The sequence below is a fragment of the Molothrus ater genome, chromosome 12, assembly GCF_012460135.2.
Source record: "Molothrus ater isolate BHLD 08-10-18 breed brown headed cowbird chromosome 12, BPBGC_Mater_1.1, whole genome shotgun sequence".
NCBI lineage: Eukaryota > Metazoa > Chordata > Aves > Passeriformes > Icteridae > Molothrus > Molothrus ater.
Window position 1 is genome coordinate 8,265,905 of NC_050489.2, and position 22,849 is coordinate 8,288,753.

General features: G+C 47.7%; 1 protein-coding gene across 1 annotated transcript; it reads right to left on the bottom strand.

Annotated features, from left to right (window-relative positions):
- Window positions 1-2,390: 2,390 nt before the first annotated feature.
- On the bottom strand, window positions 2,391-5,352 carry CBLN1 (cerebellin 1 precursor). Its single transcript, XM_036390466.2, has 3 exons — window positions 4,850-5,352; window positions 4,513-4,632; window positions 2,391-3,333 (listed from the first exon to the last, which is right to left on the bottom strand). The coding sequence occupies exons 1-3, from the start codon at window positions 5,114-5,116 to the stop codon at window positions 3,136-3,138; spliced, it is 585 nt and encodes a 194-aa protein (XP_036246359.1). The 5' UTR covers window positions 5,117-5,352; the 3' UTR covers window positions 2,391-3,135.
- Window positions 5,353-22,849: the final 17,497 nt, after the last annotated feature.

Below are 22,849 nucleotides of genomic sequence, written 5' to 3' on the forward strand. Positions count from 1 at the left end.
GGCTCTGCCGCTTAAAATGGCACCTACGTCCAGTTCCTTCGGCCTGGTCGACCCCCTCGGAGCCCGTTGTCCTCCCAGCACTGGCTCGCAGGGCCCGGGGGACCCGGGCAGGAAAGCGGCCTTGCCTCGGCCGCCCGGGTGCGGGCGGTTTCCAGGATGAGAACGGGCTCCGAGCAGGTGCAACCAGGTGCTCATTTCACATTTTCCTGCCAAACACGGAGCCAAAGCACCGGCCACGCGGAGAGGTGACGGTGGCTGCGAGCATGGGTGCGACCGGCTGGCCTGGGGAAGCCCAGCGCCCCGTTTGCCCCGGGGGGCTCGGCAAGGCCGGCTTCCCTTGGCCGCCCCCCGCGCGCCCCAGCCTGATCGGGGGCACCTTGGCGGCCTTCCTCTCCCTGTCCGCCGGGGGCGCAGGGATGGCAGGAAGGGGATGATTTTAAACACAACGCGTCTGCTGAAGTAAATCACCGGGCAGCAGCCTGGCCACCACCCGGACGCGCTTCCGAGCACCGCGGCCGGGGCAGCTCCGGGCCGAGCCGGGGCGGGGAGGCAGCGGGGCCCGCCCGCCCCTCCAGGGAGCTGGGGCATGTCCCGGGCCAGGCCCCCCCGCCCAGGACACGGGCAAGGGCTCCCCGGGCCGGCGAGCGGCCGGGCGCCACAGGGGTTTCGGGGCGGCGGCAGCGGCTTTACCTCCTGAGCCAGGACGCCGCTACTCCCGCCCCAGCCCGGGGCCTCCGGGCGGCCCGAGGTGCGGGGCTCGCTGAGGGCAGCATCGCTGAGCGGGGCGGGGGGCTCGCTGCGCGGGCGCGGAGCAGACGAGGCTGTTTCAAGCAGCCACGGCGGCGTTTTATAACAGCCGCAGAGCAGCGATTTGCTGCGATCGGAGTAATGTAATATCCAGCTGCACAATATTAATGAGACGCTCAGAACCAGGGGAAAACTTTCAGCGGAAGGTGGCGGGTTTATTTGTTTCGAGTTAAGGGAGAGGAGGGAAAAGGAAAAAACAAAAGACAAGCATCAGCATCATCAGCCCCCGCACCTGCGGCGATCGCTGGGATCCCCCGCGGCGGGCCCAGCCGGGAGCTGCTGCCTGGCTCCGGCGCGATGAGGCGGGGAGGTCACAGGGCCGCTTCCTCTCTTGTAACCGAGTAATTTTTGTTACTTCCCCCCGCCTTTTTTGTTTTCCTCCACTGCCCACTCTCCGCGGTCACGGGAGGCAAGGGCGGCTCCTCTCGCCCTGACCTGTTCGGGAGAGGAGGGCGCGAAGGGAGCACGGGGCTGACAGCCGGGCGAGAGGGAGGCGGCGCGGTGTGAGAGGCTTCAGGAGGAAGTGATAAGGAGTCTCGCGTTGAGAGAGGACCTTGCGGCCGGAGAAGGCGACGTGTTGGTTGTCTTGAGCCGGTTGTAACTCCAGGTGAACGCAGTCCGGCTGCTTTCCGTCATTATTCCTTCTCCTGGTCTCAGTTGTCCCCTCGCACGGCCCCTGGCCAGCTCCCGGCGAGGTTGGGGAGGGCCGGCCCGCGCCTCCCCTGCTCCTGCGGGGCGCGAAGCACGACCTGGGCCAGGCGGCAACCGCGGGCCCAGAGGGCGTTTTGGCCCCTGCGCCGCAGGGTGACAGAGGAGCAGGAGCTGGCAGCAGGCTGGTGAATTCCACTTCGAGTCCGAGGGCCGCGGCCATTCCCGGCGCCGGCCGACCCCATCCCCACCGCCGCCCCTCGCGGAGCGCGTCCCCGCCCGCCCCGCCGGTCTGTTTCCAGGGCAGAACCTGTGAATAAAGCGAGAAGCGTTCCTTATTGTGCTCGTATTAATCCCCCCTTCTTGGAGCTAATTAAATTCCTTCCCGGGAGCCGGGGATTCGCGCGGCTCCGCTGGTGCCACAGCCGGGGCAGCCTCGCTCCAGCCGCCGCCGCGCCACGCACACAGCCCGGGGGTCGTTCCACCGATTTATTTCACATTAAAGTTTAGATACAATCGAAATCCTCGGTACGCACCTTTTAATAAAAGTAGTAATCTCTTTGAGTACTGCAAAATTATAGCATTTATATCTTCAAAAGACGGTAAACAAATAATACCAGCGAATCAATAGTACCAGCCTCGAGTGCACATGGTCAGGGGGTTTTAGGCAGCCGTATAAAATGCGATCTGGTTTAGAGAATATAATACAGATAAATGCTATAAATAAGTGGATATCAGAGACGGCGTGAAACTCCCTCCTATGGACGGGTCTGCTCGGGCTGCGGCACCGCCCGCAGGCCTTGGGGCAGCTGCGGGCAGCGGGGCCAGGGGGCCGCGCCCCCTGAGCCGCTCCCGCTGCAGCAGCCCCGGGACCCCGCCGAGCCTCCTCCCCCGGCCTACCTGCATTGAGAAACCTTATTTCTGGTTAAGAAAAATAAAAGTCCCATTTAAACTTTATTGAATTAAAGCAAAAATTAATTTTCAATATTCACACATATATTACAGAGTAATAGTAAAAGTTCAATATACTTCCTGGCGTTTAGTTGGGCCACGTTGTACAAGAGCAAAACAAGCATCAAAACATTTAGCAGCCTTAAATTTCACAATCACTCAGAATTACATAGAAATATTGAAATACTCTAGTCAGCCTTGGCTGTGGATAGTTCTTCATGTAGAAATTTTTCCTTTTGCCAGCCAGTACACAGCAAGAATTGCATTTTCCCTTCTATCATGGCATCCATGTATTCAAAAAATACTTTGCTTTTTTCTTTTTTTAAAAGTTAAACTCAGAGAAAGAGTCAAGATTAACATGTTTTAAAAACAAAACTACAAAATATGCTGTAAAGAACAATGAAAATATCTAAAGTCTACTTGTGTGAGGCAGAAGCCATGGGGGAACAATGGCAGATTACACCAATGACACAGAGATGGGAACTAATTTTGTGGGAGGAGAGAGAAGAATATAAATGGGGGTTTGATCAATTATAGTGTCTCCCGCCTGTTGGCTGCAACACAACAAAAATAAGTAGTAATTCTTCAAAGCAGATGTACACAAACCTAAGCAGGATTAAGCTTCTTTAATACTTGAATGTAAAAAGTCTGCTGTCCATGACTCTTCAAACCCAGCTTTGACTTGGGAACTTGTAAGAGATTTCTCCCTTTTCTTGGATGAGAAGTGATTTAAAGTGGGAACACTAGAAATCCAGAGAATGTTGAATACTTCCAGCCTCCCATCAAGTTTCCTCTCTCCAGTTTTAGATAAGCTCTGTCTCCTTTCTCCATCTGAATCAGTACTCCATTGCTAGCAGCTTCTCGGGTCACATCTTGGTCCCCTGCAAAGGCAGAAATCACTGGCCACCCGTTTAGCATCAAACTCACCTAAAGAGCAAGATAAAACAAAGCCCTCTGTCAATTAAAGTCAGACAATGACACCGCTGGGGCTCGCCTAACAGGCAAAATGCTTAGTTAAAGAAAGGCCTCTTCTGACAGCTGAAACTCCAGCCCCATAAAAAAGAAATAGCAGTCTAAACCCAGCTAAGGTATGTACTCCAAAGGAAGAAGTCTTTCACCACTGTTTTAGACCGACAACCACATCAAAACACCTGGTGCATATAAAGCAGGACATTGATCCTATTTTGGAGAATTTCAATAGGGTGCCTGTGTTTTCAGGCTATGAAAAGAGGTCTGCTTGTACTTATTGAAAGATGGCTTTATGCGAAACCTCAGAGGCAGCGAGGAGCAGAGCCACAGCCGCGGAGTCAGGGCCTTTGAAGTGTATTCAAGGGGTAGTTTTCCTTTGTTAGGCAGCAAAGACAATATGCCACAACACAGTCAATAAGGTCTGCTAAGCTCGCGGTAATGATCCCGGGACTGCACACCCCACATTAATAATGCACTGCCTGCCCAAGCTAAAGGTGTTAAGCCACTTGCACCAGAACGGTGCTATACAGCTGTCCATACACCTTTGCAAAGTACATCATTATACAGTCAGATTTCCTGTCTTGGTTATACCACCTGGCTTCAGGCCGATAATTTATTAACCCTACCTAGAGCAGCATATGCATCAAACCCCATAGAAAAGGCAGGTACATACAGGGTAGCTGCACAGACATGCACAGATTCATTATCGTTTCCATGTCATAGGCACCTCCCTGAACCCCAAATCCCTATGAAACCTTCTGCCATAGGAGAGTGGGTGAGAAGCCTGCCAGGGACCGCCGTTCCTAGGGGCTCTGTGCAGGGATGCTCCCGCCAGCGTTCCGCGGCACTGGGCAGTCCGAGGGCCCGGACAAGCTGGGACGGGGCGGCAGGCGGCCGACCACCTCCCATCCCGGGACGGCTCATGCGGAGAGGGGCCGAGCGGAGGCCTGGTGGGGCTCCGTGGCCCCTTGGGCACCGTCCCCCGGAGCGGAGAATCGCCGCAGGTCTGCGCTCCCGCGGCGGCTCGGGGGCACGTCCCGCCCCGCCGCCCGCACGGCCCCGTCCCCGCCGGGCCGCCGACCCGTCCGCTCCCTCCCGCGGTGCCCGCGGAGCCCGGGGACGGCGCTCGGGGCTGACCTGGATGGTTTGCCTGTTGTACACTTTCACCACGTGAAAATTGAAACTGTAAATCCCTTTCCTGGGCGCGATGAAAGTGCTCCGCTCCGAGTCGAAGTTGCTGCCGATATTCACTAGTACCTGTAAGGGAAGGGCACCGTCAGCACCAACGCGGGGCCACCGCCGCCCAGCCCCGCTGCCCCCCGGCTCCCAGCGCCCCCCCTTCCCGCGGGCAGGGCCCCGCGGGGCGGCGCGTCCCCGGCCCGGCCCCGCCACCGGCCCCGGCAACTTCTCCCGCGGCGGCGCGCCCCGAGCCCCGCCGCCCCGGAGCGCCCGAGCCCCGCCGCGCCCGCCCGACCTGGTCGAAGTAGATGATCATGGTGCGGTTGCTCATCTCGGAGGGCTCATGGTTGGTGCTACGGATGGCGGAGAAGGCGACCTTGGCGCTGCCGGAGCGCACGGAGATGCCGAGCGCCGTGCCGGTGGGGTCGGAGGTGGGGTTGGAGTCGCACACCACGAGGCACTTGCCCTCCAGCACGATGGGCTCCGTCTCGTTCTGCCCGCACGCCACCCACGCCGCGCCCAGCAGCAGCCCCAGCCCCAGCCCCAGCCTCGAGCCCCGCATGGCGCCGCGCTCCCTTCGCTCCGCGCCGGGCGGCACCGTCCGGGCTCCGCTCCGCTCGCTGCCCTGCCCCGCCGCGCTCAGAGCGGGGCCGAGCGCGCCCCGCCGGGTGGGAAGCGGCCGCGAGGAGGCACCGGAGCGCCGGCACACATAGCGCGGAGCGCTGCGGCGCGGAGCGGGGGCCGAGCGCTTCGGAGCGGAGCGGAGCCGCCCGCCGCGCCGAGCGGGGCTGAGGGAGGCGGCGGGAGGCGGCGGCGCTGCCGGGGCTGCCGGCGAGCACAAAGACGGCGCGGGGCGCGGCCCCGCCTCCCCACCGGCCCCGCGCTGGCGTCAGCGCCCCGCGCCCGCCTCCGCCGCGCCCGGCCCAACCGGCGCCCGCCGCGCGCCGCCGCCGCCAATGGCCGCGCAGTCCGCCTGCCGCCGCCCGCCGCCGCCGCTTTTGTGGGGCGGCGCGGGCCCGGGCGCGGGAGCAGGTGCCCGGCAGCCGCCGCCCGCACCGCACCGCACCGCACCGCACCGCACCGCACCGCACCGCACCGCGTAGGTAGGAGCGCCGGGGCGCGGAGGCGCCGCGCGGGGCTGAGGCAGGGCGGGGCTCGAGAGCTCCCGTGGAGCAGCTCCGACCGGGGCGTCGGGCAAAGCCGGGCTGAGGGCCCGTGGGGCGGAGCGGGGCCGCAGCTTTCCGCGGTGCAGCTGGGCGAGGCAGGCTGGAAGGGAGCGGGCTGCTGGCCGGGCAAAGGGCCCCCGCCGCCGCCGCCTCCGAGCAGGCGGAGCAGCACCGGCTGTGACCCCGCGCCCCTCCCGCCGGAGATCGCACCGAGGGACGGGATGTCGCGGGTACCCCTCTCAGAAGTGTCAGGCTCCGCTGTCTTCTTCAGCCGCCTCGTTCGCATCCCGGGGAGGAACAAACCGCACGGCTTCCCGAGCAAGAAACTCCGACATCGTCTGAGCCTTTCGTGGCCGGCAGAGCGCCCTGCTCACAGGGACAGTTCCAGTCCCGCCGGCCGGGACTCCGCGCCCTGCCCCGCCACGGGACCCGCCCGGAGCGCGGCTTTAGGGTCGGCGTTGTTTCCTAAAGTGCAAAGATTGCTTTGTCTCGGTGGACGTCTGACCTGTGTTCGTTCTGGATGTGCTGTCAAAAAACCATCATCCGGGATTGTAAATGAAGAGATTAGAAACAAACGACTGGAACAGAGTTATTTTCTAACTGGCAGATCTGTGTTTACAAAGTTAAACGTCAGAGATAAAAACTTTTATGGAGTTTTAGCATCTTCTCTGGGAAACTGAATGTCATCCAAAACTGGGCTCCAGTGCAAATCATTATAAATTTTGGTAAATGCTTTACTTTATTTTATTGTGCTGTTCCAATTGTGTGATTCGTAAGATTTTTTACGTGGGATCTCTCTCTGAAAACTGCCATAAATAAAACTTTATTCATATAGTTGCCCTGCAAAGTTAAAGGAGTGTCTGTAAAGTTGTTCAGACAGTCTGTGAAGTATCAGTCTGCCCGTGGGTTGGTACTGGCTGGCTCTGAGGGGACGGGATGTAGCGGGAACCAATGGCATCGGGAGCCTCCCAGGGAGGGTCAGAATAACCCGCGCTTTAGATGTTCAGCAGCGAAGCAGTCTGGAAACCGATGTAGTGGCAAGATGATTCTAGGGGAAGAACAGTAGTCAGAAAGGAGTTGGGGAGATAATAAAATAGAAATAAAAATTCTCCTGAGGAGCAGAAAGTGAGTGGGTGGAGCCACAGCCTGTTAGAAGGTGTGTTATGTTTTACTTCAAGACGTGAGGTTAAGATTTACAATGTATTATTGCTGCTGACAGTCTTAACTGAATCTGAAATCAGAATCAGAAACTGTAAAATGAAATTTATATTTCTAAGGGGTACTAATAAGGCTAAACCAAATAAAAATTAGTGAAAATGAGCATTTTTCATTCTTGTCATTTTGGTGAAATGACTTGGGGAAATGGAAACGGAAGGAGGATGATGCTGCCTTTTTAATTTTTTTGAGCACTTGACTCAAAGAAACATACATGTTCTTTCAACACACATGACTCATAAAAAATATTCATGTATTTCTCTTGTAAGACACTTCTTGTGCATGACAGAAATCAATTATCTTGTGCTATAGAGCTCTTTAGGTGCAGCTTGTGCATTTGAGTCCAGGAGGGTCTGCCAGAGCTGGAAGTTGTTTGGTGTGGGGACCCCGTGGCAGGAGGCTGGGTGGGCCTCCTACCCCCAAACTCTTTGAGTACTCCAATGACTCTGTGGATGGAGTTAGCAGAAAGAGCCAGAACAGGGGCACCTGGAAAAATGAACAAATGTGTCACTTTACCTCACACAGGAGGTGGGCAGGCAGACAAGGGGGTGCCAGCATTCCTGTGCCAGACACCCTTGTTGTCAGTGACTTTCATTCCTGCACACCTGACTAGCACTGTAGCACCCAGCTTCTGCAGCTCTGCTGTAATAAAGTAACACCTGCCATGCAAATAAGCCCTGACTTCATTTTCATTAAATGTCACATGCAGCTGACTAGGCAGTTGTGTTGATGTCTCTGTGTTGACAACAGTCTCTGACTCGTACTGAGCACAAAGAAGAGGGGCTCGGCAGGAGGGTGTAGGGACTGATACATAAGCACATGGCGTAATTGGTGATGTGTGGCAAAGAGCTCCCCATCTAGGAGTGGAAATTTGAAATCCAGATCTTACAGAGGGCCAGGAATTAAGTTACCCCATCTAATTACAAACTGCTTTGTTAGTTAATGTCATTGAGATCCAAGAGGGCAATGGTCATTGAGATACACTGGAAATGGTGTCAAGGTATTAACAAACTGTAATAGATGTTGTAGATGTTAGTCTGAAATGGATATATTGGTCAAGCAGAGCTCTTTGGTGTTTGCTTTTAAGAAAAAACTGTTGTGGATGTGGTAAAAATGTGTGAACTGTCCATTGTGTGGTAACTCACCCTGACCTCAATATTGACAAATTGACTGCAGACTATGAGTTTATAAAACTCCCCTAATGTTTCACCCAAGGTTAAAGAAACAAAAACAAACAAACAAAACAAAAACACCAAAACCCCCAAACAAACAACTTGGAAATAATCTGGATGGAAAAAAAAAATAATTGAATGATCCTAGTTAAGTCCCTGAAGCACCACTTCAGGACTGGTCACTATCCTGCTCTGATCATGAGAGGGTTGCTTATTTTGTACCAGAAAAAAACTATGGAGATACCAAAATAACCATTTTTTTTACCTCTTAAGAAGCAAGCTTAAAGCTCCTAGGAACTGAACTTTTATACGTAGAAACCAAAATATAGTTTAGCCAATAAGCAGCAGCAGCATTTCCTGCCCTCCATTACAGTGTCAGTGAGCCTTAATCCTATTTTAGGAAAATCATCGTTAAAACTCAGTCTCAATACACATCTAATTTCAGCTTCACTCATGAAGAAAGTCTCTAAGGGGAACAAGCATAAGCTTCTCTGAAAACATGTACAGAGAAATCTACTGGAAACCTTTCTATTTCCTTCAAGAGAATAATTTAGCAAGAGTTTAGCTTGCTCTGTATAAATTCATCTTTTCACAGACTACTTCCCTTTTGATTTAATCCTTCTTGAATAAGAAATGCAAGGTCTGGTCCATAACTGGATAACTTATATGAAATGCAGTTTGTTCACAATTCTGAAAATGCAGTTTGTTCACTGCTATATTAGTTTATGAACTATAAGCAGCAAAAAGCAATTCAAGAGTTTATATATGCCCACATAAACTTAAGATACTTGTCTTCCCAAGCATCTGCTGGGATTCTGTACAAAGTCTGAAGATGTGTGAAAATGAGATTTAGAGTGAACCAGCTCTTGCTGATCCATACTGTGCTCTATCTAGAACAATCTGATTTGCTGTTGTAAGAGAGGTTTGCATGTATTTATGGTGATTTGCTTACAGTGTCACCTTCAGCTTCCACAGCAAGCAAGTGAGGTGTCTCAGGAGCAGGCTGAGTTCACTGAGAGTGCGCAGCAGGAGCAGATGCACTGCTAGGGTGCCGTCCAGCAGAATTATCTGCAATGCTCCACTGTAGAATAAAAAAGGCCCAGGATTTGCTGTGCCTCTTGCCTGCCTGTGCAGGTTGTACTCAGCAGAGGAAATCCATAAAATGGCACAGACAGGTTTGGGGCCAGGCAGCACCAGGCCAGGGATGGGCACCAGAGAGTGCCTGTGCTTTCTGAGGTGTGTGCCTGACAACAGCCAGGTGATCATTTGTGTATATTCCTGTCTCAACCTTCTGTAATTTTATTTGATCAAATGAAACCAGGTTGTTTCCCAACATAAATCATTCACTTTTTTTCTATAGAAAAATAGTTCTGATTTTCACTTTTAGATATTGCTTCTGGATAGAGAATATCAAACAATATAAGCTTAGTGTTTTCTCTGTGCCTTCACGTGTTTTGTAATGTTAAGAAAATTGATAAAATGTTGAAATAAGAATTCAACTCTTGCAGTTCACATTTTTGGCAAACCTGAGTCTCAGGTAGTTACAAACAGAAGTAGTTACAAACAGAAGGTCAAAGGGGAAAGAGTTACACAGTCTTAACCAAGTGAGGATTGCAGCAGCAAATTAATGTCAAATTATCTACCTTGAAGGATCCTTGGGCTACACAGGCCCTATACTGGGCTTGTATATTTTGAAGAACAACACAGCTCATTAAAATAATTTAATAATAAATTTCATCTGCTGAATTTTACTGCCTGCCTGCAATACAGTGTTTGACTTCTGATTTCACATATGTATTACATAGGTTACATAGGACAACTTTAGAAATGGGAAAGAGTATTAACTCACTGCTAAGGGCATTTGAAAACCCCATCCCTGAGACAAATATTAAATATTCTGGTTTATACAGTTGTAAATGTCCATGTGTAGAATAGCACTATCAAGCTTTTTTTTTTTTTAAGTAACATTGGATTTCAGTCTTACCTTGAGATGTCTGTTTTACAGCTGCATTTCCTTATGGCATTCACAGCAACAGATCTCTGTTGCTGTATTGACTGATGATGTGAGATAATTTATTACTCACGTGGAATATCAGCAGATTTTCTTTCAGGTACAAAAATTTCCAAAGTGAGCAATGATGCCAAGGTCAGGAGCTCAATTTGTTTTTCTTGTCATGGACTTCTGTCAAAACAAGTGCATTGTTACAAATGAATATCTCAAACTGGAAATTAGCTGCCATTCATATAGGTAATTGTATTTTAACAGGGCAAAATCCCAGCCCAAGCTGCCAGAGAAGGCTCAGCTGAAGCCAGCACGGGCTGGAGCAGCGTGTGTGCTCACTGTAATTGTAAATGGGACCACCTTGGTCATGCTGCCTCTTCAAACTTAGAAGAATTAAGACCAAAGCTGTCCAAATGTTAACTGAAACTCCTAATAATTAAGGGTTATTAGGGGCTGTTGGCTGGCTTTATTTTCTACTGCAATGCACTTGTATTTGTGGATTCTATCTATACACAGAATTAAGAGCTCTGTTTGAACAGGTAATTCAATCTCCTCTGTGTAATTTAGCCAATGATTTTTTTTTCCTGGCCCTTAATTTTGGCTGTGTTTCATGATGTACAATGCAACTGCAATACTAAAAATAATCTCATTCAATATACTTTATCTGAAAGGATAAATCAGACCACCTTACAAATGCTGGGTAATATTCTGATTTTTTTTTTTTGTTTTTACTTACGAAGGAAGCCCCAGAGGTGCTGAGGGGAATTTTTCGCGTGCATCTTTCCCTCTAGTGGCTGCTCTTCTCAGGGAAAAGTAGCAAGAGCAACACTTCTGCACTTCTGTATTGGGGACAAAGGGATGGCAGGATGGAGGAAAGGAGACAGACAAACTTTTAGATACCAGGATATTAAAGTCGAATGATGAGCCATAGAAGACAAAGATAAAAAAACCATGGATTTGACTACCTTTTCATGGAAAATGTAAAGTGTTCTTGAAGTGTTATAATAATTTTGATCAGTTGCATGCAAGGTCGGCTTCTCAGCCACTTCATAGTCTCTCACATTGATCCTTTTTGTCAGTCAGTCATATTCCCAGTGCTTGCAGGACTCATGGAGTTGGAAAATACCTCAGTGACAGCCCATAGACCAGTTGTCCCCCATGTATCCATTCCACACCCTTTTCTCCTGTTTGCTAAATATTTTCCTCCTTTTGTCTGTCCTTTTCTTTTTGGCAGCATTAAACCTACAGCCAAGTGTCCATGTTCACCGGGTCCTTTGGGCTGTTCCTGCTCTGGGGTTAGTGCCTATCACACACCCCAGCTCCCCTTCCCAAATTGTGGTTAAAGGAATGAGTTGAAGCCATAAATCCACAACTGTTCAGAGGCTGAGGTGGCTGAGACATCACTGCAGAAACACAGCTGGCCCAGGTAGAAAACAAGGCTGCAGGGGGACAACCACCACGTGCAATATTTCATTAGGACTTATTTCTGGTCTGCATGCAGCAGTGAGTGCTCGCAGGCAGTGAAGCCCATGCACTGTATATATCTCTGCTCACCTTTTCCAAGTGTTGAACCAGTGACTGTGTGGAGGCTAAACACCTCAAATGGAGTAGGCAGGGAGAAAAAAAAAACTAAAGACAGAGAGGGAGAAAAAAACCTGCTGTAACTTCATTCATCACTCACATGGATGCCAACCTTGGTTAGTTTTCCAGTCCTTTAGCTGGACACATCTTTATTCCTCTTTGCTTGCTTTCACCCCTTTGTTTTCTTCCATTTTTGCAAGTTTTATAGCAGAATTGCTCTCTCCAGCCAGACTCAATTATTCTGGCTCAGAACTGAGTGGTTTAGGTCTTTGCAACCTACAGGAGCTGAGAGATTTCCTTAGCCCTTGTCATTTACTGCTCTGACAGTCTACAATAACAAAGCCTGTTAGATACCTCCCCTTATTCACTGCACATATTGGGCATACGTGGAATCCTGGCTCAGAAACTATCACAGGGCTACCCCAGGGTGCATCCCAGGGCACTCTTCCATCAGAAATCAAACCTGACAGAAATATCAGATCTAGGAGGTTAACTTGTAACCATAAGTCACAAACAATTAAAATCTTGAAATATTAGTATTTCATTAAGGAGTTCTTCTGAGTAACTTATTTGCTATTCAACCAGTTAAAAATGTCTATAGCCTTTCCCAGAAGAATTTAGACCAACCTATGGTTGAAAAAATTAATAATAATGGATTACTTACAAGATCTTTGAATTTCTTCTGGGGCAGTTCTTCCTGCGCTTATTTCTCTTTAGGTTTGAATGGGAAAATGATTAGTAGTTATGTCTATCTTCAGCAAAAAAAGTAAAATAGTAAATTCTATCAAACTCTGACTACAGCTACTTTTTTATCATAAAATTTTACAAAGTCCCCACCAGTGAGCTCATTAGTGTAAATGATAGGGCCTTATTTCAGGTTTAAAGTCAGCAGTTTTCCTTAGCTACCAAGCAGCCTGTTTTCTTTTGTGACATGGTGATGGAGGACCTTACTCCAGAGAGCAGGGAAAATTTCCTCTCTGTTCTTGCAGGGCAGGCGAGTAGGGCTGCTAAAAGCAAGCAGACTGAGTGGGATTCAGTACTGTCAGTATCCTTCTGGAAGCCTTTCTGAAAAGGAGCAGAGCCTTTGTGTGTAAGGGAGAGAAGTGCATGCTGCACCCCAAGCTTGTTGTGAGGAGCAGATCTCAAGGGACGATGGAAGAGAAAAGTTGTTTCTAAAGAAAATAATAAATTCTCCCTATTCTACCCTCCAAAATATTTGTGGCATACAAGCACTACACGACATACACATTAGCATCTCAGGATACCATCTCTGTGCCTCACCACACACTGGTACCTCAGCAGAGCTGGGGACACTGCAGCGTCCTGCTGGCAACAGACACGGCTGGTGCGGGTCACCTCAATTTCCATGAGCACCTGCAGGGGCAGAGGCAAGAGGAATGGGTTGAACTCTTAAAGACAAGATAAAAATAAAAATATTCAACTGAAAATTATTACTTCAGTGGCAAAGAGGGGAAAGGGGGGGGGGGCAAAACCTTGAATACCAAGTAATTTCTCCTGATTTTCATCTGAAAACCCCTAGCCTAGTAATTGTGGGTTAAACGTGTTAGCCAGCACATGGACACTGTGCCATGCTGCTTACTGAACTCTGCTTGTCACGGACAGTGATTTCTGCACTCATCACGGGGCATCACAATAACTCTAATGAGCATGGTCAGGGGCTAAGGTTGGATTGTTCAGGATGGGTTTGTTCAGAAAGGGGGGGCTCATCCGCTGCTTGCTCAAACCATAACACAGCACATTTCCATCATCTGAGCACTTGGCGTATTTTAGAGTTGTCAGTGGCTTTGAAAGACAGCCCAGCCCCGCAGCCACCGCAGCACAGTGCAGAGGGGCTGCAGAGAGAGCAGCCCATGCAGGAGCTCAGCCTGTGTGTGAGCACAGCCCGTGTGTGAGCTCAGCCCGTGTGTGAGCTCAGCCCGTGTGTGAGCCCAGCCCGTGTGTGAGCGCAGCCCGTGTGTGAGCGCAGCCCGTGTGTGAGCACAGCCCATGCAGGAGCTCAGCCCGTGTGTGAGCTCAGCCCGTGCGGGGATCGCAGCCCGTGTGTGAGCTCAGCCCAGCCCGTGTGTGAGCGCAGCCCGTGTGTGAGCTCAGCCCGTGTGTGAGCCCAGACCAGCCCGTGTGTGAGCTCAGCCCGTGTGTGAGCTCAGCCCAGCCCGTGTGTGAGCGCAGCCCGTGTGTGAGCACAGCCCAGCCCGTGTGTGAGCTCAGCCCAGCCCGTGTGTGAGCACAGCCCAGCCCGTGTGTGAGCTCAGCCCGTGTGTGAGCTCAGCCCAGCCCGTGTGTGAGCTCAGCCCAGCCCGTGTGTGAGCACAGCCCAGCCCGTGTGTGAGCACAGCCCAGCCCGTGTGTGAGCGCAGCCCGTGTGTGAGCTCAGCCCGTGTGTGAGCTCAGCTCAGCCCGTGTGTGAGCCCAGCCCGTGTGTGAGCTCAGCCCGTGTGTGAGCACAGCTCAGCCCGTGTGTGAGCTCAGCTCAGCCCGTGTGTGAGCTCAGCTCAGCCCGTGTGTGAGCCCAGCCCAGCCCGTGTGTGAGCTCAGCCCGTGTGTGAGCTCAGCCCAGCCCGTGTGTGAGCCCAGCTCAGCCCGTGTGTGAGCTCAGCCCAGCCCGTGTGTGAGCTCAGCCCAGCCCGTGTGTGAGCCCAGCCCGTGTGTGAGCTCAGCCCGTGTGTGAGCCCAGCCCGTGTGTGAGCCCAGCTCAGCCCGTGTGTGAGCTCAGCCCAGCCCGTGTGTGAGCTCAGCCCAGCCCGTGTGTGAGCTCAGCCCAGCCCGTGTGTGAGCTCAGCCCAGCCCGTGTGTGAGCTCAGCCCAGCCCGTGTGTGAGCCCAGCCCGTGTGTGAGCCCAGCCCAGCCCGTGTGTGAGCCCAGCCCAGCCCGTGTGTGAGCTCAGCTCAGCCCGTGTGTGAGCCCAGCCCAGCCCGTGTGTGAGCTCAGCTCAGCCCGTGTGTGAGCTCAGCCCGTGTGTGAGCCCAGCCCGTGTGTGAGCTCAGCCCGTGCGTGCCCCGCAGCTGCGGGCTCCGGGCGCTGCGGCCGGGCCACTGCGCCTCTGCTGCCACCTCGGCACGGCCGCTCCAGGGGAAATCCGAGAGCTGCAGCCTGGAGGGCCTTTTAGTGCAACCAACAAAATAACAAACTGGGGATGTGGGCACGCGGATTTTAAAAGATGGAGTTGGTAAAGGCTGGAGGAGCATAACTGTTCGTGCCATTTCTGAAGGAAACCCGCTATCCCTAGAGGCAAGAGCAATCTAGTTTAAAAAAGAAAAAAAATCCTGGAAGCAAACCACTTTGACTTGATGAGGAAAGAAGGTATCTCACAGAAAACAAAATGTCTTCCATTGACTAATTGGAGCAACGTTATTTAAATATTAAGCAGTGAAAAAAAAAGTCGCTATTAATTTCCCTGGGGTTAAGCAGTGAATTCTTACCTCTCAATTCTAGATTTCTAATTTTGCAGACAGCTGGGCTAGTGGTACCCCCCACAACAGCATCCTTTGGTGTGCTGATTCCCTGTAAAGTTCCATCCAAAGCCTATCAGGCTTGACAGTCCATTTTTTTCTTTCATCTTCTCTCAACCTTGAACTTACCTTACCATCCACGGACTTGAGTGTTTTGTGTCATTTCTGGAACTGCAATTGTGCTACAAGATTAGGGCAGAAAAAGAATAAAGGGAATTGTTTCGGATGAGGAGGACTTTTATATTGCAGGTTTTTTTCAGGTTCACAGAGCACAGGAAAGTGTCTGTAGGTTGCAGTAAGCTCCAGACCTGGTACAAGGCTCAGGGGAATGGGGAAGAGATTTTTTTATTTGCTGAGCATTGCAACTGCCCCCTCCATGACCAGTGTGAAGGGTGACCGGGATATGTAGGGAGAACTCCTCTACCTCAAGGGCTAAATCTAGTTGTTTTGGAAACTGCTCATATAGATGAACTTTTGAGGAGATAAAAGTTGCACTTCATCTAATTGTCAGTGCTACTTGGGCCAAATTCTTATTTACAGTGGAGTAATTTTTGCATCTATATTAAATACAGCAGTGGTGGAAAGAATAGTTAATGAATATGGGTACCTAGTTCTTCATCAACGCTGCCTCCACAGGTACATTTCATCCCCTGAAACAAAAAATCCAAGTTAAGCCTGTCACAAATATCATATCTTATATATTCCTTCCTCTAACTATAGCCACCAGCAGATTGTCCATCAGTGCTGCAGGCAGCTTGTGACAAACTGCTGCTTCAGTAATTACTGAAGGTCTGTACCACATTTGTGATGCTGCTCACCAGAGGGGTTCAAACCTAGAAAGACAGACATCATCATTTTTCTTTTGAAGCTGAGACCAAGTCCGAGTCAGTGGGCTGGCCACTGACTGGCTCAGCAGATCAGCAGTGGCACCAAACATATTGTATTTATTGAATCTATGAGGGAAACAATGAGAGGTAGGATGGGAACAGCAGTGATACAAAGGGACAAGGAATCCAGTCAGGTATTGGCCAGCCACCAGCATGAGCATATTTGTAACAAAGATCATTTGAGGGTCATAATCAGGACATAAAGGGAATCTGCTTTGTTTGCACATCACCATCACCATTGTTCAGCACATTTTTAAAGTACAAAATGCACATGTATTTTCTAAGGTTTTAATTAAAAGTACATTTTTCTTTCTGTGCATAACTTCTTTATTATTTTTGCATCTCAAGTAAACTGGGAGTTCTTCATTTAGATTATGTAAAATATCTACTTACAGAGAAACCTAGCTGCACTGAATGACTCTGCACCATACCATTTTCTTCCAGGGTCAGCAAAATTCTTAAAGGCTGAAGTGTAAAAATTGTGTTGCACTGCATTTGCGCATTGCCTCCCCTCCATCCACAGGAACTCACCTCACTTGCCTCAGTCCTTTTGCATCCTAGGGCTTATTTACAAATTGGCAGTAAAGTGCTGTAGCCTCTTTGACAGTTTGCAATTAATTGCACACAATCTGTTTAGGTTTCAAGATGCACTGTTCATAAATGATGATATATTCCAAAAGGCAGTCCAATTGGCTGCTTTGCATATTGCATATATTTTTCATATTTCTGAGACAGGACATATGCAAAATCATTTTACTGTGGCACAAACACAGGCAAGATTATTTGGAAGAAAGGCCAGAGGTTCTGTAGCTAATTCTTTCACTCACCTGCTGCAGACTGTGGGTAAGTCATCTAATATTTCTCTGCCTTTCTTCTGCATCTGCGGAAGGTTGTTTATTCTTCTAAGAACTGGAATTCAGTGAATGAAACTGTAATTTATTATTATTACTATATTCCAATAAAGTGGTGTTGCAGTGCTCTAGCATTGCTTTGAAGTCAGTATTAAAGAGTATTAAAGAAAGAAAGAATTGGAAGAAAAGGTAGTTAAGTCCATCTGATATGCTTGCATGGAAATGCTTTTTGTGGGATAACCTCCTCAGAACATGAAACTGATAAAGGCATATGTGCTACATGGATCCCAGAGCCCTGACAAGCTTCTTCTCTTTTTACTTGTCTTGAGTAAAGAGTGCCATGAGTCATGTGTCCCAAACCAAAAAACAACTTTTACAACATAAAGCATTTAAATGTGCCAGTAAATACCTCATATTGGCATCATATCTCTCACCATGCTTACAATGAGCTCCTATTCACTTTAATTTTTCTCTCTTTTCTCCAACTCTGCCTTCCTGTTGTGAATTATGGGTACCTCTCAGAAAAGCGACACCCTTTAATGATACATGTAATACTATAATTGAATCAAAGTACTTTGTTTCCCCAAAAAGCTATTCTTTATTTGCTGGCAGGCTGCTTGTTTATCCTACATAATGCTTCCTAACATTGTCAGTCACATCAGGAAAGCCATCTTAGTCATAAAATAGCTATTGTAGAGGAAGCATTACTGGTTCTGTACAGGGCTTTTTAGCAGTAATTATGTACAGCTTTTAGTAATTTTGAGAGTCACCCAAGCATCATTGATACAAACCATTTGCAATGACATGCAATGATGCCTGTATAGTATTTTTACAAGCAAAATCAAATAAGACATTTTGGTGGTAGCATGTAAATTAGCCTTGAGGCTTGCAATGCAATGCTCATCAAGTGTGTAACATTTAATTACAAGACCACTGAGCATGAGTGAGGTCCCCTGAGCTTTTCATCCCCACAACAGAAAGATTCTCCCACTGAACAGATCATTTGAATCCTCTCATCAGATGTGGAGTGAATTCACTGCTCTCTCAGCAGGCCAAACTGGCATTTAAGGGTCTGTTGTGTTTCAGGACCCTGTTGGGTAAAGTACTTCATGGAGCCACTGCTGCTTGAGATCCCTTGTTGAATCCCATCTGCCAGGAACTGAGAACTGCAGCTGACAAAAGTAGTATGTCAGGAGGAAGGAGAGTTTACAAGAATTTGATTTTAAAAATTGATTGAAATTAATTGAATTAAGTTCAATTGATGACAAGAATCAAATAGAAAAGCAATTAGCCATTTCAAATTCCCAAAGTGATGCTGTTTTCCTGTCAGTGGGCAGTAGAGAAAGAAAACATTACTCAGTAGGTTTGCTGGAGATAGGAATTTCATTTTCAGTGTCTATCTATTATGGCAAATAAATTTGCTAACTTACTTGTTATAGACAAGAATATAGACAATATTATGTGTGTGTTGTCCCAGTTCCTAGATGAAGGAAAATGAGAAGCCTGAGGGACTTGCTGCCCTGCTGGATGTGGTGAGGAACAGCTACTCTTAATGTTCTGCAATGTCCTGGCTTCCCAACTCTGAAGTGTTACTTTTTTATGCAAGTGGTAGTGGCAACAGCATGCTCAATCTTTGCTATTTCATGATTAGTGTTTTCATGTGCAATCAATAAATGCCCAGAGCCTCTCTCTGAAATGGCCACCTTGCTCTGCCTCTCCAGTAGGAAGGTCTATTTAGCAGCAGGTCCAAAATGTGGAATCAATACCCTGAGAATAATCTGCCCACTTGTCCTTATGAAATATTTGTATTTTTCCATGCAAGTTCTGACTTGAATGACTTTTCCAATGTGTAAGGGTTTAGTGCCTTGTATGGAAATGCGTCAACTTCACAGCTGCCAGCACATCTGAGAGGATCTCTCAAGGTCACTACTGGATGGACTGAAGAGCTTCAATAAAGCTTTAAAGTCATGCAGATACAGAACACCCACCTAAGTGGTTACAAACTGCCTGTGAGCTACTCCAATGTGTAGGTGAGGGGAGTCTGGGTAGGACATGGAGCTTTTCTCTCCTGAGCTCACTCCACACCCCTTCTGTTACTTGAGGCAAAAATGGGACTCTCTCTGCATTCCTTGCCTAGGGAAGGGACAGTGACTCCAGCCAGTTTTCTCAGTTGTTTTTACCTGCTGCATGGTTTCAGCCCAGTGTGGGACAGCAGCCCTCACCTCAGTCTGTCCCTGGGACAGGGGAATCCTCTGCATTCTGTCCCCAGAGCATCCCTCTCTGGTTCTAACAGTACCATGACACCATTTTTTTTCCTTTGAAAAGTAAATACAATAATATTATTATTAATAATTTTAATAATAATGGTGATTTAGAGGGACTTAGAATTTATTCAGAATTAGTTTTTTTCTTGACTCCTTTAATATAGTCACAAGACTCCAGTAATCTCCACATGTCTTTCTGATCCAGGATATATCTTTCTCATCCTGGCTTTCAAAGGGGAAGCCCTCAGCAAAGGGTATGAGGTCACATTTTCATTTTTAGCCTGGTTTCCTAAGGAAATGAGGGTCATGCCATTACTGTCTGTCTGTCTGTTCTTATTTTTCTGTCATATTGCCTTACAGGAACTCTTGAGTCTGTCAGTCAACCCTAGTCAGAGTAAAAAAAGCTTTGTAAGTCTCAAGAATAAATCCATGCCTGTAAGACTTCATGCCCAGTTTTGACTGGGGAGCAGAAGGACACACAAATTAGAGCTCTTGCTGAGCAAAGGTGAGGAGAACTCAGCCAGTGCCATCTGCTTGGCAGCAGCAATGGACAAACCAGGGCTGGCCACTCACCAGCACGAGGCTAAATTTGGGCAAGGCAGGGCAGGAACAGCTTCTTGGCTGGAGAGGCTGTGATGGTGGGTCCAGCTGCTCCCAGGAGTGGAAGGCTCCAGGAGCACAGGGCACCTCTCCCTCACAGGCACATCTCTAATTCTGTGCTTCACAGAGGTAATTACAAATCTGTCATCAAATTCTGCCTTCCCTGCCAAAATAGTCAGAGTGTTTTGCAGATTACACACAGTGATACCATTCATGTTCTAGAGAGATTATAATTTAGGGATATAAATTATGGTCATTCCTAAAACCTACTGCCTGCCTAAATTTTGAGTTAAGAGACTAGAATATAATCACATGGTATCAAAATCATCCAGAAATTCTCAGATAGTGTTCAATCCAGCTTTTTATGTACCTGAAGTAAAGCAATCACTGAGTTTAGTGATGCAGGACCAAACTTGGGCTGTATTTGTATTTGGTTAGTAGCACTAGACAGGATGAAATAAGCACATTCTTTGTATATACTTCATAAGAAGCAGCACTGTGTGGTATGAAAAAGCACTGAGAGAAATCCCTACAAAAATAATTAAAAAACCAAACCACCAATGATAACAAAGAAAAAAATTCACCCTGAAAAAAGCCACAAAATCAATAGATTATGAAAGCTATGCTGAGGCTTCCACTGCTATTATCTCAAGGCTTTATTATCAAATATCAAAAAATCATTACTGCAATATCAAAACAGCCATAATAACAATATAAAAACTCCACTCAATCTGTTCCTGCAGGGAACTGATCTAAAAATCCACAAGAAAAAAACCAGTTGCTGTGAAAATGGCAGCTAGCCAGTTCAATCATGCTGCCAACCTGGTTCTATAATTGTATAGCAGTCACTGCACCTCAGTGCCACCACCATAGATAACTTCAAAAGAGGTCTTCAAGCAAACAAATTATAACTAAATCAGACAAGAATGAAATCTTTTGGAAAGGCTCATAACTGCTATTAGGTGCTGTACTTGTGGTTTTGGCTTTTTCTATGCAGTGCAACTGATTCCTTATCACTTTGAAATGTAACTTAGACAGTCTGCCTTGTGTCCTCCTGCAGGTCAGTTCTTACCAATTTAAATGTTCTTCAGGTTTCCTTAACTCAAAACTGAGAGTCACTTCAGCTTGGATGGGAAACCATCACCCTTGCTGGGAATGCAGTTTTAAGGAAAACAAGGTTCTACATGAAAGACTTCTGTTGTTTGATACTTGTATCTTTAATGAGTACTTATCCTAGTGTTTTCAAAAATCCTCTTGGAACCTACATGCAAATAGAGCTTGTAGTTCATAATGGTATTTGGTGGGTGGGAGAGAGGAGTGAATGCCATTCTCCATTTTTTAGTATAAGAAGAAAAGAAAGTTTTCTGGTCCAGTTTGTCCAGAGTGACTTGCTTCATTCTTGTTTGACACCAAAACACCAAGTCTGGCCTGAGATTTATAAGCCTACTCAGCTCTTTGCAGTGTATTGTTACATTTAACAGTTATTTATAAATAAGTCTCCTCTATTTAGGGACAAATCATAAATACACATTAGTAACAGATGTTAGTCTTTTCTTAAGCTTGAAATAAGTAAGACTCATAATTCCATTATAATTTGTAAAAGTCATACCTTTTTTGTGTGGCTTTCTTCTTGAATGTGAGGGTAGCAGATGGCCCTTCTGAATTCCAGAAAATGCACAGAGTTGGCTGACTAGATCAAAACAAGATGTTACAAAAACTGAGGGGTGGGCAGAGAAATGACAGGGTTAAAGTTTTCAGCTGCACAAGCTCATACCAGCTTACTCTGTGATTTTACACTGTTAGAAAAGACCTGTGGGAAAAGTACCCAGACCCCCCCAAATGAGAACTTTGTAGGTGAGGAACGTGAATTCAAACCAGCCTGTGAGCAGAGTGCAGCTCTGCTTTATATTCTAGCCTGCCTACACGTCCTTGGCTTCTCTTCTGCTGCAGGCAGGCTGTCTGAAGTCACCCTGCAGCCTTGCAGCCCATAATCTACTTCCTGACAATAACCAGCAAAAGACTAACGCTGCACTGGGCTCTGCAGTAGACTCGAAGCAGCCCAGAGGCAGCAGGGCCAGCCTGCTGCTAGGCTGTTTGTTTATTTTGCTTGACATTTTCCTTTGTGGAGAATCTGTTCCTTGTTATTCAGGACATACAGCCCTGCACATATCCTATGTGTTTAACTGTCTTTGGATAAAAGTGGGTATTTTCCCATGTCAATAAATGTTATGGTGTGAAGCTGTGAGCTGGACTCTGAAAGAACCACCCCCTGCTGAGCATCTCACTTTTGCATTGAGTTTTCTTTGTTAATCATGTGCAAAATAAAAAGGCTTTCTGTCTAGCAAAAACCCATCATTAATTTTTCATATGAGCACTTAAATTTTGAACACAATCCTCAAAGAAGAGAGAATAATAAAACCAAAGAGCTACATTTTCTTTTTTTTTTTGCATCTTAGTTATTTGATATTTTAAGAAAACTTTTTAATGCAGAATTACAGTTCTCTCAGCTTCACAGTGACACATTAATTCTGAAGGCTACATTTGACCTTCAACTTTGTCCTTCATTAGCAGGATTACACCTAAACACTCCTTCATTTTACTGCAAATGAGACAGATGCAATGTGTATTCTGTTCGGCCCCAGCATTAGGATTATCCCAAGAGTGGCATTTATGTTCTTGTAGTTCCTTGGTATAAATAAATATCAAAGTAGGAAGACCAATCTGTACTCCACTAGGAATAATAAACTAAAATAATATGGCACTGATTCTGTTTGGGTTGTCTAAATGTGTTTTTATGATTGTATATGTTTATGGCTTTCTCACACAGCCACCATGAATTCCAGGCAATTAAAAAGGACATGAGTTCTGAAGCATTTTAAAAGGGGCTTTGCTTTCCAAATGGCGTGTATTAAAAGTAGAATATATTTTTTTGACAGAACTACTGCAAAATCAACAGTTGCACATTTGCCCCACTTCAAATTCCTTTCCCTTCTCCCACCTGAGATAACTAATTAGAATATTTCTGTGAGTTGAAAAGAAAGGCAGGGAAAGATTCCTATGTTTGCACATAAATCAGGTGCTAGCTGA